The 13287-nt window shown below is 38.7% G+C and overlaps 2 protein-coding genes across 2 annotated transcripts in view; both read left to right on the plus strand.

Annotated features, from left to right (window-relative positions):
* LOC107574242 (receptor-type tyrosine-protein phosphatase mu-like) overlaps nucleotides 1–2168 on the plus strand; it is a 49390-nt gene extending 47222 nt beyond the window's left edge. The window contains exons 12-13 of the mRNA XM_016260692.1: nucleotides 994–1129; nucleotides 2045–2168. Coding sequence (XP_016116178.1) covers nucleotides 994–1129; nucleotides 2045–2098 — 190 coding nt within the window. The 3' untranslated portion in view covers nucleotides 2099–2168. The remainder of the gene's footprint in view (nucleotides 1–993; nucleotides 1130–2044) is intronic.
* Nucleotides 2169–9823: 7655 nt separating this feature from the next.
* LOC107574243 (serine/threonine-protein kinase STK11-like) overlaps nucleotides 9824–13287 on the plus strand; it is a gene marked incomplete at its 3' end in the record, with an annotated part of 21045 nt that continues 17581 nt past the window's right edge. Inside the window, exons 1-2 of the mRNA XM_016260693.1 lie at nucleotides 9824–9985; nucleotides 12574–12648. The remainder of the gene's footprint in view (nucleotides 9986–12573; nucleotides 12649–13287) is intronic.

Consider the following 13287-nt stretch of genomic DNA (forward strand, 5'->3'; position numbering starts at 1 on the left):
CACACACACACACTCACACACACACACACACACTCACACTCAGATACACACACACACTCAGATATATACACACACACACACACACACACACACAATCTCTCTCACTCACACTCACACTCACACTCACACACACACATACACATACACACACACTCACTCACACACACACACACACACACACACACACTCACACACTCACACACACACACACACACACTTAAACACTTTTAAACTCACCTTTTCTGGAATGTAAACTCTGGTTACCATGGTAAATTTTCTGAAGATTAGTAATTTCGGTCCAGCACAACAGGAGCGTCAGACTCTTCACACAATCCCATAATCCTCTCTGATCACAGCAGGAAACAGATCGATCATCATCTGAAGGCCTTTGATTGACTAGATGTGTGTTTGATGTGATGTGAAGAGAAGAGAAAGACTCCCATCTAGTGGCCAAACACACTCACTACACCTGCGACAACACACACACACACACACACACACACACACACACACACACATGCACACACACATACACACACACATATACTGTACAGACCGTATATTCTATTGCCCTACACCAACCCTACCCCTAAACCTACCCCTCACAGGAGACTTTCTGCTATTTCAGATTTTCAATACACTCCATTCTGTGTGATTTATAAGCTTGTTTACCCATGGGGACCTCAATTTAGGTCCCCACCGTGACACGAGTCCCCATGAGTCCCCATGTCTGTGTGTATTCAGGTTTAAGTCCCCACCAGAATAGAAAAACAGGTACACTCACACACACACTCACACACACACTCAGATGCACACACACACACACACACATCCACAGCAGACAGTAGAAGATGATCTGTGTTGTGTTTCTGATCGATCAGTGAATCTCTGAATCTGTTTTACGTGACTGTAACAGCATTTATTGACTTGACTGAGCAGCGGTCAGAACAGCCGGTGTCTTTGTTTTAAGTGTGTTTTCTTTGGTCCCGTCAGGAACGGCGGCGGTCGCAGCGGGATGTTTTGTGCCATCAGCATCGTGAGTGAAATGCTGCGGCATCAGCGCTCGGTCGACGTGTTTAACGCCGTCAAAACCCTGCGCAACAACAAGCCCAACATGGTGGATCTGCTGGTACTGACTCACAGCTCACTGAGCCACACAGAGCAGAATATCTCCTAACATCAGGATCAGTTCTGGACAAAACCTGCACTGTGCACAGTTAACTAAAACTAAAACCATTAAAAAACATTTGTGTTAGATTGTGTTACTTGATTTAAACAAAAAAAAGATTTTCAATCAGTTTAACACTTTAAGAATATATATTATATATATTTATAAAACTAAAAAAGTTTAAAAAAATTATATAGACATTTAAAAAAGAAAGAAAAAAAGACCAAATCAAATCCAATAAAATTTTTACTAAATAACATGATGTGCAAACTAAAATAAAAATTTATTAAAAACGATATAGACATAATAAAAAAAGAAGGAAAAATGAATCAAAACACACACAAAATAACATTGTAATTAAAGTTGATGAATCAAAATAACCAAAACTGAAATAAAATTATGAAAATTATAATTATAAATAATAAAAATAAAAAACTATATATATATATATATAAATGTCAAAAACACACAACAAGATTAATACGATTTTAACTAAATACATTGCTGTACCAAAATCACTCAAACTGGAATAAAAATTTATACAAACTAAACAGACATATTTTAAAATGAAAGAAAGAAACAAAGAAAGAAAAAATAATAAAAATGACAAAAACACATAAAAACATTATTATATTATTGAAATGAAAATGAAAAGAGATTTTAAAAAAAGAGAGAACTAATTCAAAAATAATAACAAAAACTACTAAAATAACACTGGTTCAGAGTGTCATCAGTTCATCATCAAAATTCATACAAATGTTCTTCTAGCACTTCCTAATGTTATTGTATGTGGCGTAATGACAAAACAGGCTTTCTGCTGGACATGCTGAATCCCTGTAGTGATGATTGTTGTGTTCTCTGTGTGTCTTTCTGCAGGATCAGTACAAGTTCTGCTATGAAGTGGCGCTGGAGTATCTGAACTCAGGCTAACGGAACGACCATCCGTGTGTGTGTGTGTGTGTGTGAGCGAGCGAGCGAGTTTGTGTGTGTGTGTGTGTGTGTGTGTGAGCGAGCGAGCGAGTTTGTGTGTGTGTGTGTGTGTGTGTGTGTGTGAGCGAGCGAGTTTGTGTGTGTGTGTGTGTGTGGGTGTGTGTGTGTACAGTCGGCTTGTGTATCTTCAAGATGAACCCTCATCCGTCTGGATGCATCAAGACTGTGAAGAGCAGATTCGACTCCTGCCTCTGATCCTGCTGCCGTTGGTTTTCCCTGACGCTTCGTCGTTAGAAAGTGTTTTGCGTTCGTTTCAGTCGGTGAAATGTCTGGATGATGTCTGCCATCCACTGAAGGAATTCACAAGATTAGTGCCGATTTGCTGATTTTTACAGATTTGCTCGATGCAGCAGATCACTGACATCCTCATGAATACTATAATGAGCCTAATTAGCATATTAATGAGGCGAGTCTGCTGTGATTGGCTGAAATGTTCCTGCTGTATAAATGAGACGCGAGTGTATTTTTGGTGTAAATTGTATAACATATGAAATATAAGATATGGAGGAATGACGTCACAGCCGTGATCATCATCATCATCGTGATCCAAAGCTGGTCATCGCTCGCTCTTTACGCATCTGTTCCTTTGCTTTTATTGTGTTTTTAATATTGTTTGTTTATGCTGTAAATATTGGAGGTGTGCTGTGATATTTATTCAGGACAATCATCTTGTACTGGTTCTTGAGTTCATATTGTACATGATCAAATATACTGAATGGATCAACAAGCGTCTGCCTGCTCATAACTCTAATATATCAATTTCTTTGTTTATGCCTTTACTCTAATATATCTATATCTTTCTAGTTTTTTGAGATCATGAACTTGTTGAACTGTCCGTGCGAAATCTTGCTAAATGTCCATGTAGAAAATCTCACACAGGTTTATAAAGTGAATTCAGCAATACTTTACGTGTAATGCGTTATATCTTTTCATAAATAATTGTAACCAAAGTTAAAATGCATTATAATATTTAAAGTTTTTTTTGCGGTGTTTTAATGCATTATACTTCCTAAAGGTGTAACAATGCATACATAATTATTATAATGCATTATAACTGTGGTTACCATTATTCATGAGATCATACAATGCATTATAAGGCATAATTAATGCATTATATATAAAGGCTTTAAGTAAAGTGTTACCATGAATCCATAACAATTGCATTTATATCAAAAATTACATTAAGGTCCCATTAGTTAATGCATTAACAATGAACAATACATTTGTTACAGTATTTAATAATGTTAGTTAAAATTTTTAAAGAAATATGCAAAATGACTTAAGATATTAAGTCTTAATTTCTGAAAAATGCATTAAAATTAAGCAAAATTATGATTAAAACAAGAACAAATATTTCCGAGTGGGGTCAGAAAAATTATCTTGTATTCCTTTTGAATTAAGTTTTTTTTCTGACCCCACTGCCAAAATAATTTTTAATTAATTAATAAATTTTTTGTTTTAAAAATGTATCTTCTTGATTTAAGGATGTTTAGATATTTGTAGTGAAAAACAAGACAAAAATACTGTGTTAGATAAAGTGTGTTAGTTCATATTAGCTCAACTCCATTAAATAATATTAACAGATGCAACATTTGATTTTAATAATGTGTTAGTAAATGCTAAAAATCACATTAAGTAAGATTAATAAATCCTTTAGAATTATTTTAGTTCACTTGTGTTAATAAATGGAACCGTATTGTAAAGTGTTACCCAAAACTTTATTAAATGACGCAAGGCTTCAGTCAAAGATGTTCATCAGATGATTCAAAGACATGATTTTTAGATAAGTTGAAGTTACAGCAGTTTGAAACTGGGAATAATAAAAGGGTTCAATCATACAGTTAAAGGGTTGATGAGTTTGTCATCATTTACTCACCATCATGTGGACAAGATTCTGCATGAAAATTTAGAGTTTCTCAATCCTGCTCCTGAAATGTTTCTCGAGATGAAAACAGGAATCATTACAATCACAATCCATCCATCGCAGATCATGGGATGTTCTCTCAAAGTTACGAGCAAACGTTTTCTGGTCTTAAATAATGTTCTCAAAACATTAGCACAAAAACCTTATTTATACATTAACAGAACGTTTAAATCTGAAACATTTTAGTTGAACATTCATCTAGCGTTTTTTTAAATGTTACTTGTTTCATAGAACATTCAAAAGTAACATTCTCATAATGTTTGAAAAATGATCAAATGGAACGTTCCCTTATTAACGTGCACATAATGTTTTTAAAACAATAATACAAATAAAAAAAGCATGTTTTGAAGGTTTGGAGAATATTAAGATATAATGTTTTCATTACAAAATGGGAAAATTCTTAGCACGTATTTTAGTTTTTTTGGATAAAAGACAGTTTAATGAGAGTTTGTTCAGCCGAGAACACTTAAACTGCAGCAGCATGGGATTGCTAAACACTAATCATTATACAACTGCTGTCAGATGTTATTGCTGATTGATAAATGTCACTGAAATATCATTGAGAGATATTGGTCTTAGAAGGCTGTTTGAGTGTCTGCTCATGAAAGTAGACATAAACCGATCCAAAAGAGCTTCTAATGATTCTCCCTTCTCTCTGTGGACCAGCAAAGACACATACAGATTCTGATCGTTATGAGGCTTCTGTTAATGAGCTTTTGAGATGAACCGTGCGTTTGATGAGGGACACAACCAACATCTGCCACGCTGGAGATCCAAGAACACGTGCACGGCTCACACCTCACGGCTGCATTTGATACTGTTGACCGTAAGATCTTGATTACACGCTTAGAACAATGTGTTGGTATTAAGGGTACTGCATTGGGATGGTTTAGATCCTATTTGTCTGATATAAAATATATTTATAGTTATTTTTCAGTTCGTTTTGGAGAGTTTGTCTCCTCGACTGCTTCTTTCTCGTGTGGGGTCCCCCAGGGCTCCATTTTGGGGCCTATTCTGTTCTCCCTGTATATGCTTGTCTGCTCGAATGCTTGTTACTCGTGTGGGGTCCCCCAGGGCTCCATTTTGGGGCTATTCTGATCTCCCTGTATATGCTTGTCTCCTCGACTGCTTCTTTCTCGTGTGGGGTCCCCCAGGGCTCCATTTTGGGGCCTATTCTGTTCTCCCTGTATATGCTTGTCTGCTCGAATGCTTGTTACTCGTGTGAGGTCCCCCAGGGCTCCATTTTGGGGCCTATTCTCTTCTCCCTGTATATGCTCCCCTTAGGACATATTTTTAGGAAATTTGGTATTTCGTTTCATTGTTATGCAGACGAAACGAAAAGATACTTGTTCTTTAGCACTCCTACTGCAGTATATTGAGGAAATTAAGGACTGGATGGCACTAAATTTAATTAATTTGAATGAAAATAAAACAGAAGTTATGCTGTTTGCGCTGGGAGGTACTTGTAAGTCATCAGATTTGGATTTGAAACCACTTGTGAAGCCCTATGTAATGTAGGTGTTATCATGGATTGTGATTTTAAACTGGATAAACAGATTAACTCGGTAGTTAAATCTAGTTTTTTTTTTCCAATTGAGACAACTCACCAAGGTGAAATCTTTCCTGTCCTCAAAAGACTTTCAAAGAATTGTACATATTTTTATTTCAGCTGGTCTGGAGGTCTGGATTAGCCTCTATACATGTATTAGTCAGGCCTCTCTTTCCAGACTGCAGATGGTCCAGAATGCTGCAGCTCGCCAGCTCGCCTGCTGAGCTCTTTTTGTGTGTACAACACTTGCTGTTTTTTAAAAAAGTGCTTTATAAATAAACTTTGACTTTGGCTTTGACATGCAGAACCGATGAGCATGACTGAGACGACACGCAGACGTCAGCGCGTGAGTAGATGTTCTTCTGCTGCTGATTCCACACAGAAGATCTAGTGTTAGACGTGAAGACTGCTGCTTCAGATTGTTTGTGCTAGATTCTTCCAGATAACGGTTCATCACTGTGTTTTAGGATCTTCTTATTAAAAAACACTTTTGACTGCATGTGGATCTGTGGAGATTCAAAGTGTTGCGTCTGCTTCTGGATCAGTGTGGGAAGAGTGTTTTTCTGCGTTTCAGTTTTTCTTTCCAAGTCTGATGTTTGACATCAACTGACTGACTGAGTTCATTACTGTATCATATTTAATTCATGAATTTATAAGGCTCTAAATTATCAATCTTTACTGTTAAACCTGTTTCTCACTCGATCTCCTCCACTCCTTCTGTCTCTGATTGATCGTTGTGTGAGGTTTTTATCCAGTCAAAGCTCTTTTAGTGTAACTGTACAAGCGTCCAGCTTCAGCTGGAGCTTCTCGTGTCAGATCTGGACTGGTTTTGATCAAGTAAGCGTCAGAATAATATCTCCAGATGAACACTTACTGCACTGAAGCAGCTCAGCTTTACTTGATTCTCCATCAATCATGTTTTAGAGTCTCAAATCTGATCCTCAGGATCTTTTGAGGAGCGTTTGTTTCCAGAAGCTTTACTTTCACTGTTCCTCAGCGGAGGAAATTTTGGGGCTATTCTGATCTCCCTGTATATGCTTGTCTCCTCGACTGCTTCTTTCTCGTGTGGGGTCCCCCAGGGCTCCATTTTGGGGCCTATTCTGATCTCCCTGTATATGCTTGTCTCCTCGACTGCTTCTTTCTCGTGTGGGGTCCCCCAGGGCTCCATTTTGGGGCCTATTCTGTTCTCCCTGTATATGCTTGTCTGCTCGAATGCTTGTTACTCGTGTGAGGTCCCCCAGGGCTCCATTTTGGGGCCTATTCTCTTCTCCCTGTATATGCTCCCCTTAGGACATATTTTTAGGAAATTTGGTATTTCGTTTCATTGTTATGCAGACGAAACGAAAAGATACTTGTTCTTTAGCACTCCTACTGCAGTATATTGAGGAAATTAAGGACTGGATGGCACTAAATTTAATTAATTTGAATGAAAATAAAACAGAAGTTATGCTGTTTGCGCTGGGAGGTACTTGTAAGTCATCAGATTTGGATTTGAAACCACTTGTGAAGCCCTATGTAATGTAGGTGTTATCATGGATTGTGATTTTAAACTGGATAAACAGATTAACTCGGTAGTTAAATCTAGTTTTTTTTTTCCAATTGAGACAACTCACCAAGGTGAAATCTTTCCTGTCCTCAAAAGACTTTCAAAGAATTGTACATATTTTTATTTCAGCTGGTCTGGATTACTGTAATAGCCTCTATACATGTATTAGTCAGGCCTCTCTTTCCAGACTGCAGATGGTCCAGAATGCTGCAGCTCGCCTGCTGAGCTGCTGAGCTCTTTTTGTGTGTACAACACTTGCTGTTTTTTAAAAAAGTGCTTTATAAATAAACTTTGACTTTGGCTTTGACATGCAGAACCGATGAGCATGACTGAGACGACACGCAGACGTCAGCGCGTGAGTAGATGTTCTTCTGCTGCTGATTCCACACAGAAGATCTAGTGTTAGACGTGAAGACTGCTGCTTCAGATTGTTTGTGCTAGATTCTTCCAGATAACGGTTCATCACTGTGTTTTAGGATCTTCTTATTAAAAAACACTTTTGACTGCATGTGGATCTGTGGAGATTCAAAGTGTTGCGTCTGCTTCTGGATCAGTGTGAGAAGAGTGTTTTTCTGCGTTTCAGTTTTTCTTTCCAAGTCTGATGTTTGACATCAACTGACTGACTGAGTTCATTACTGTATCATATTTAATTCATGAATTTATAAGGCTCTAAATTATCAATCTTTACTGTTAAACTTGTTTCTCACTCGATCTCCTCCACTCCTTCTGTCTCTGATTGATCGTTGTGTGAGGTTTTTATCCAGTCAAAGCTCTTTTAGTGTAACTGTACAAGCGTCCAGCTTCAGCTGGAGCTTCTCGTGTCAGATCTGGACTGGTTTTGATCAAGTAAGCGTCAGAATAATATCTCCAGATGAACACTTACTGCACTGAAGCAGCTCAGCTTTACTTGATTCTCCATCAATCATGTTTTAGAGTCTCAAATCTGATCCTCAGGATCTTTTGAGGAGCGTTTGTTTCCAGAAGCTTTACTTTCACTGTTCCTCAGCGGAGGAATGATCTTCACAAGCCTCCAGAACATCTCACATCTTCTGAGGAGCCTTTATTTCTTCAGCTCTCAATCACTGCTTTATATGTTTGGAGCACTTCAGCCTCATCTTATTATTACTGGAGATATAGAGCCACGACTGATATTTAGATCAGTTTATGTCAGTATCTGCTGCACTGTTAGAAAGATCTCACTGATTTACATCACAAGCAGCAGAATTACATCATATAAATATCAGCATCTGCAGCAAATTCATATTTTAGCTGAGTTTGAGTCTCTGAATAAAATTGAGCTTCATATGAGCCATAAAAGCCAGATATGATACAAAACATAAAACACGCAAACTTGAAGATTTGTATCTGTAAGCACAGTTAAGTTAATGATTCTCATAGAGTAGTTTGTGCATTCAGTCAATAATTATTTCACCAGCTCATTTCACGTGGAGAGCTCTGTGTGAGTTATTATAATATTAATACAGCTTCATTTGTGTCTGGACTATAGTGCAGCAGCACCAGAGGGAGACATGCTGAAGCTGTTCAGGCTCCTTAATTCATTAAGCAGAAAGTGCTATTCAAAGCCACTTACAAATGAGAAATGCAAACAATTGATTTCTTGTTATGTTCATTAGTTTGTCTTTTATTGGTCTCCTGATTCTGCATTTGGTCCAAATTCTCCAGAGCTTCATTAGTTGAGGGTCCTTCTTGCTCTCACACACACATTATTCAGCACTGACTGCTGCATCACTAAAGAGAATCACAAAGAAATTCAAGCATAGCTCGTCTGCGCTCGTGAAGATTTGTGTTTGTGCTCGTTAAGACGGACTGTAATGAGTGTGAGTTTGTAATCAGAGCTTGAGCTGGACATTCCACAGGGTTAACACGAGTTAAATATAACCCACATCAGCGGCCGAGCCAACACAGGCCTCCAGAGCCTTCATCTCACCGGAGCCTGTCTGGAAATACAGATGAACATCTTGGAACTGAGTATCATTTATTGTTCCATTTTTGGGAAATTTGTCAGATTGTTCCAAAGCAGCTTCACATTAATAACATTTAAAATAATGCTGCATAATTTATTTTAAATAAACCGTAAAGCAGTAGAGGACAACAGTGTCATTACTCATATGGCAAAAACATTATTCATAATATTAATAATAATAATAATATGTTTTCATTTTAAATAGATTTCGAAATATACAAAAATGGCCAAAAAATAAATTTGCTAAAAGTGTTTCAAATTATATTTACGTAAATATATTTTCTACCAATATTGTTTGTGGGTATTTTTCGTAAGCTACTTATATATATATATATATATATATATTAGATTTTAATAAATATATAGACCCAACTGTGAGATTGCAAATGTATTTTCTTGCTCCTAAAACACATTTTGAAATATATTTTAGTATATGAAGGTTGAAACTCAATATATTTTCGATTTCAAAAATCTATATTTCATTGAGCTGCACTGTTTACGACATACTGTATATTTAGCATATATTTAAAATATGTATTTGTCAGGAAAAAAAATATGCGATTGTTGCTACGATTATGAGTTTAATAGGATCAGTTTAATCGAAGCGTTGTGTTTATGTGATAAGTTTAATCGCAATAATTCTCGGCTCTGCGCATGCGCGGTGGCGCGAGGGGAGGGAGGTAAACAAGATGGCGGCAGCCTTGAAGCAGCAGCGGCTGTGAGGAACAGATGCGAGAAAATAAGCGACTGAGGAGCAGAAGAGGAGCAGAAGCGCGAGTGTCCGTGTCTCGTCAAGCCGTGCCGGTGATCGCAGCCTCAGCTCGGTGAGTTTGTTGCTTATTTTCTGTCAGAGATGAGCGTTAGCCGCCGCTAACCGAACACGCTCAGCGTCGACACAAACAGCGCGTTCAGCGCACACACACACACACACACTCTCTCTCTCTCTCTCCCTCTCCCTCACACACACTCATACACACACACTCTCTCTCTCTCTCCCTCTCCCTCACACACACACACACACACACACTCTCTCTCTCTCTCTCTCTCTCCCTCACACACACTCATACACACACTCATATATACACACACACTCACACACACACACACACACACGCACTCACACACACTCACACACACACTCATACACACACACACATACTCACATACACATACTCACACACACTCACACACACACACACTCACACACACATACACATACTCACACACTCATACACACACACACACACTCTCACACACACACTCATATACACACACACACACTCATATACACACACACACACTCATATACACACACACACACTCATATACACACACACACACTCATATACACACACACACACTCATATACACACACACACACTCATATACACACACACACACTCATATACACACACACACACTCATATACACACACACACACTCATATACACACACACACACTCATATACACACACACACACTCATATACACACACACACACTCATATACACACACACACACTCATATACACACACACACACTCATATACACACACACACACTCATATACACACACACACACTCATATACACACACACACACTCATATACACACACACACACTCATATACACACACACACACTCATATACACACACACACACTCATATACACACACACACACTCATATACACACACACACACTCATATACACACACACACACTCATATACACACACACACACTCATATACACACACACACACTCATATACACACACACACACTCATATACACACACACACACTCATATACACACACACACACTCATATACACACACACACACTCATATACACACACACACACTCATATACACACACACACACACACACACACACTCACACACACACACACACACACGCACTCACACACACTCACACACACACTCATACACACACACACATACTCACATACACATACTCACACACACTCATACACACACACACTCATACACACATACACATACTCACACACTCATACACACACACACACACACACTCATACACATACACACACACACTCATAGACACACACACACTCACACACATACACACACACACACACACTCACTCTCTCTCACACACTCACACTCACTCACACACACACACACACACACACTCACTCTCACACTCTCACTCTCACTCACTCTAATACACACTCTCTCATACACACACTCTCATACACACTCTCTCACACACACACACACACACACACACACACACTCACTAACACACACACTAATACACTCTCTCACACACTCACACACACATGCACGCTCACACACACTCACGCACGCTCACACACACACTCACACTCACACACACTCATACACACTCTCTCACACTCTCACACACACACACACGCACACACACACCGACACTCACACACACACACACACACACGCACACACACACACTCACTAACACACACACTAATACACTCTCACACACACACTCACTGATGAGCTCCAGGCTTAATTTGATCGATCACCCGCCTCACATCAGCAAACATCGGTGTTTGAGCTCGTCTGCTGGACTCATTGCGGTCTGTGTTTGTGTCTCTGGTTTAATATTAGCACCCAATCACAACATTACTCTGCTATCAGACGGTACAGCTGTGGTACTTTATGATCACCGTGCTCTGTTTACATCATACTTACACCAATACTATGGTAACTAATGCTAATTCATAGGTGTGTCAGAGAATGTGGTTTTCAGGGCTGTATTACACGCACACACTCACTCACTAACACGCACACTAATACACTCGCACACACACACTCACTGATGAGCTCCAGGCTTAATTTGATCGATCACCCGCCTCACATCAGCAAACATCGGTGTTTGAGCTCGTCTGCTGGACTCATTGCGGTCTGTGTTTGTGTCTCTGGTTTAATATTAGCACCCAATCACAACATTACTCTGCTATCAGACGGTACAGCTGTGGTACTTTATGATCACCGTGCTCTGTTTACATCATACTTACACCAATACTATGGTAACTAATGCTAATTCATAGGTGTGTCAGAGAATGTGGTTTTCAGGGCTGTATTATATTCCCTCAGTGCGGATCATTAGTGATGATCTGATCATCTGATCAAAGTGCTTAGTCCAACAAAAAAAAAAAACATTTTTAACACGGATGTTAATATTTATAATATCTAATTATCTCCATGCCTTATAATTGCATTGATCAGATTAGTGCTGAATGATAATAGTGTTACATTTGTGACGATATAAGCATCAAGCAGGTGAGATTTGCTACATAGTATCTCTTCGTTTGAGTGTGTGTGCTGCATGCATGAGTGTACTATATATCCAATCTGAAATATGTCCCTGTGATATCTATCTGTTACAGTGATATAATAGCTGTTGTTCCTCTGGTGGGACACTTACATCCTCTAAAAAGCACCGTCGGTCTGATTCAAACACGGTGAGACGTCACATGATAAAGACAACAGATCTTGCAGTGTTTTACATGAGATTTGTGACTCTGCAGCACAAAAGCAGTCTTAAGTCGCTGGGGTATATTTGTAGTAGTGCTGGGTGGTATGACCAAAAATGTATATCACGGTATTTTTTAAAGTTATACCGGTTTCACGGTACATGACGGTATCATTTTTTCATGCATGAGCCGGTGTTAACCATATCTTCTACTGATTGAGAGGAAATACTGCAGTATATTGACTTAGAATGCCCTATTTTACTGTCATGATGAGTGCATATTGTCAAAAAACACCACACTGAATAGTGACTAAACACGACCCCTTTTAATACATGTTAACCAGGAGTTTTAAAGTTATACCGGTTTCACGGTACAAGACGGTATCGTTTTTTCATGCATGAGTGGGTGTTAACCATATCTTCTACTGATTGAGAGGAAATACTGCAGTATATTGACTCAGAATGCCCTATTTTACTGTCATGATGAGTGCATATTGTCAAAAAATACCACACTGAATAGTGACTAAACACGACCCCTTTTAATACATGTTAACCAGGAGTCTCTCATTTATAATCACGGCATCGTCTGATAAAATCAGCATGCATCTACACTAAAGAGCGGCTATGT

Source organism: Sinocyclocheilus grahami, unplaced genomic scaffold (assembly GCF_001515645.1).
Source record: "Sinocyclocheilus grahami isolate Dianchi unplaced genomic scaffold, SAMN03320097.WGS_v1.1 scaffold2159.1, whole genome shotgun sequence".
Taxonomy (NCBI): domain Eukaryota; kingdom Metazoa; phylum Chordata; class Actinopteri; order Cypriniformes; family Cyprinidae; genus Sinocyclocheilus; species Sinocyclocheilus grahami.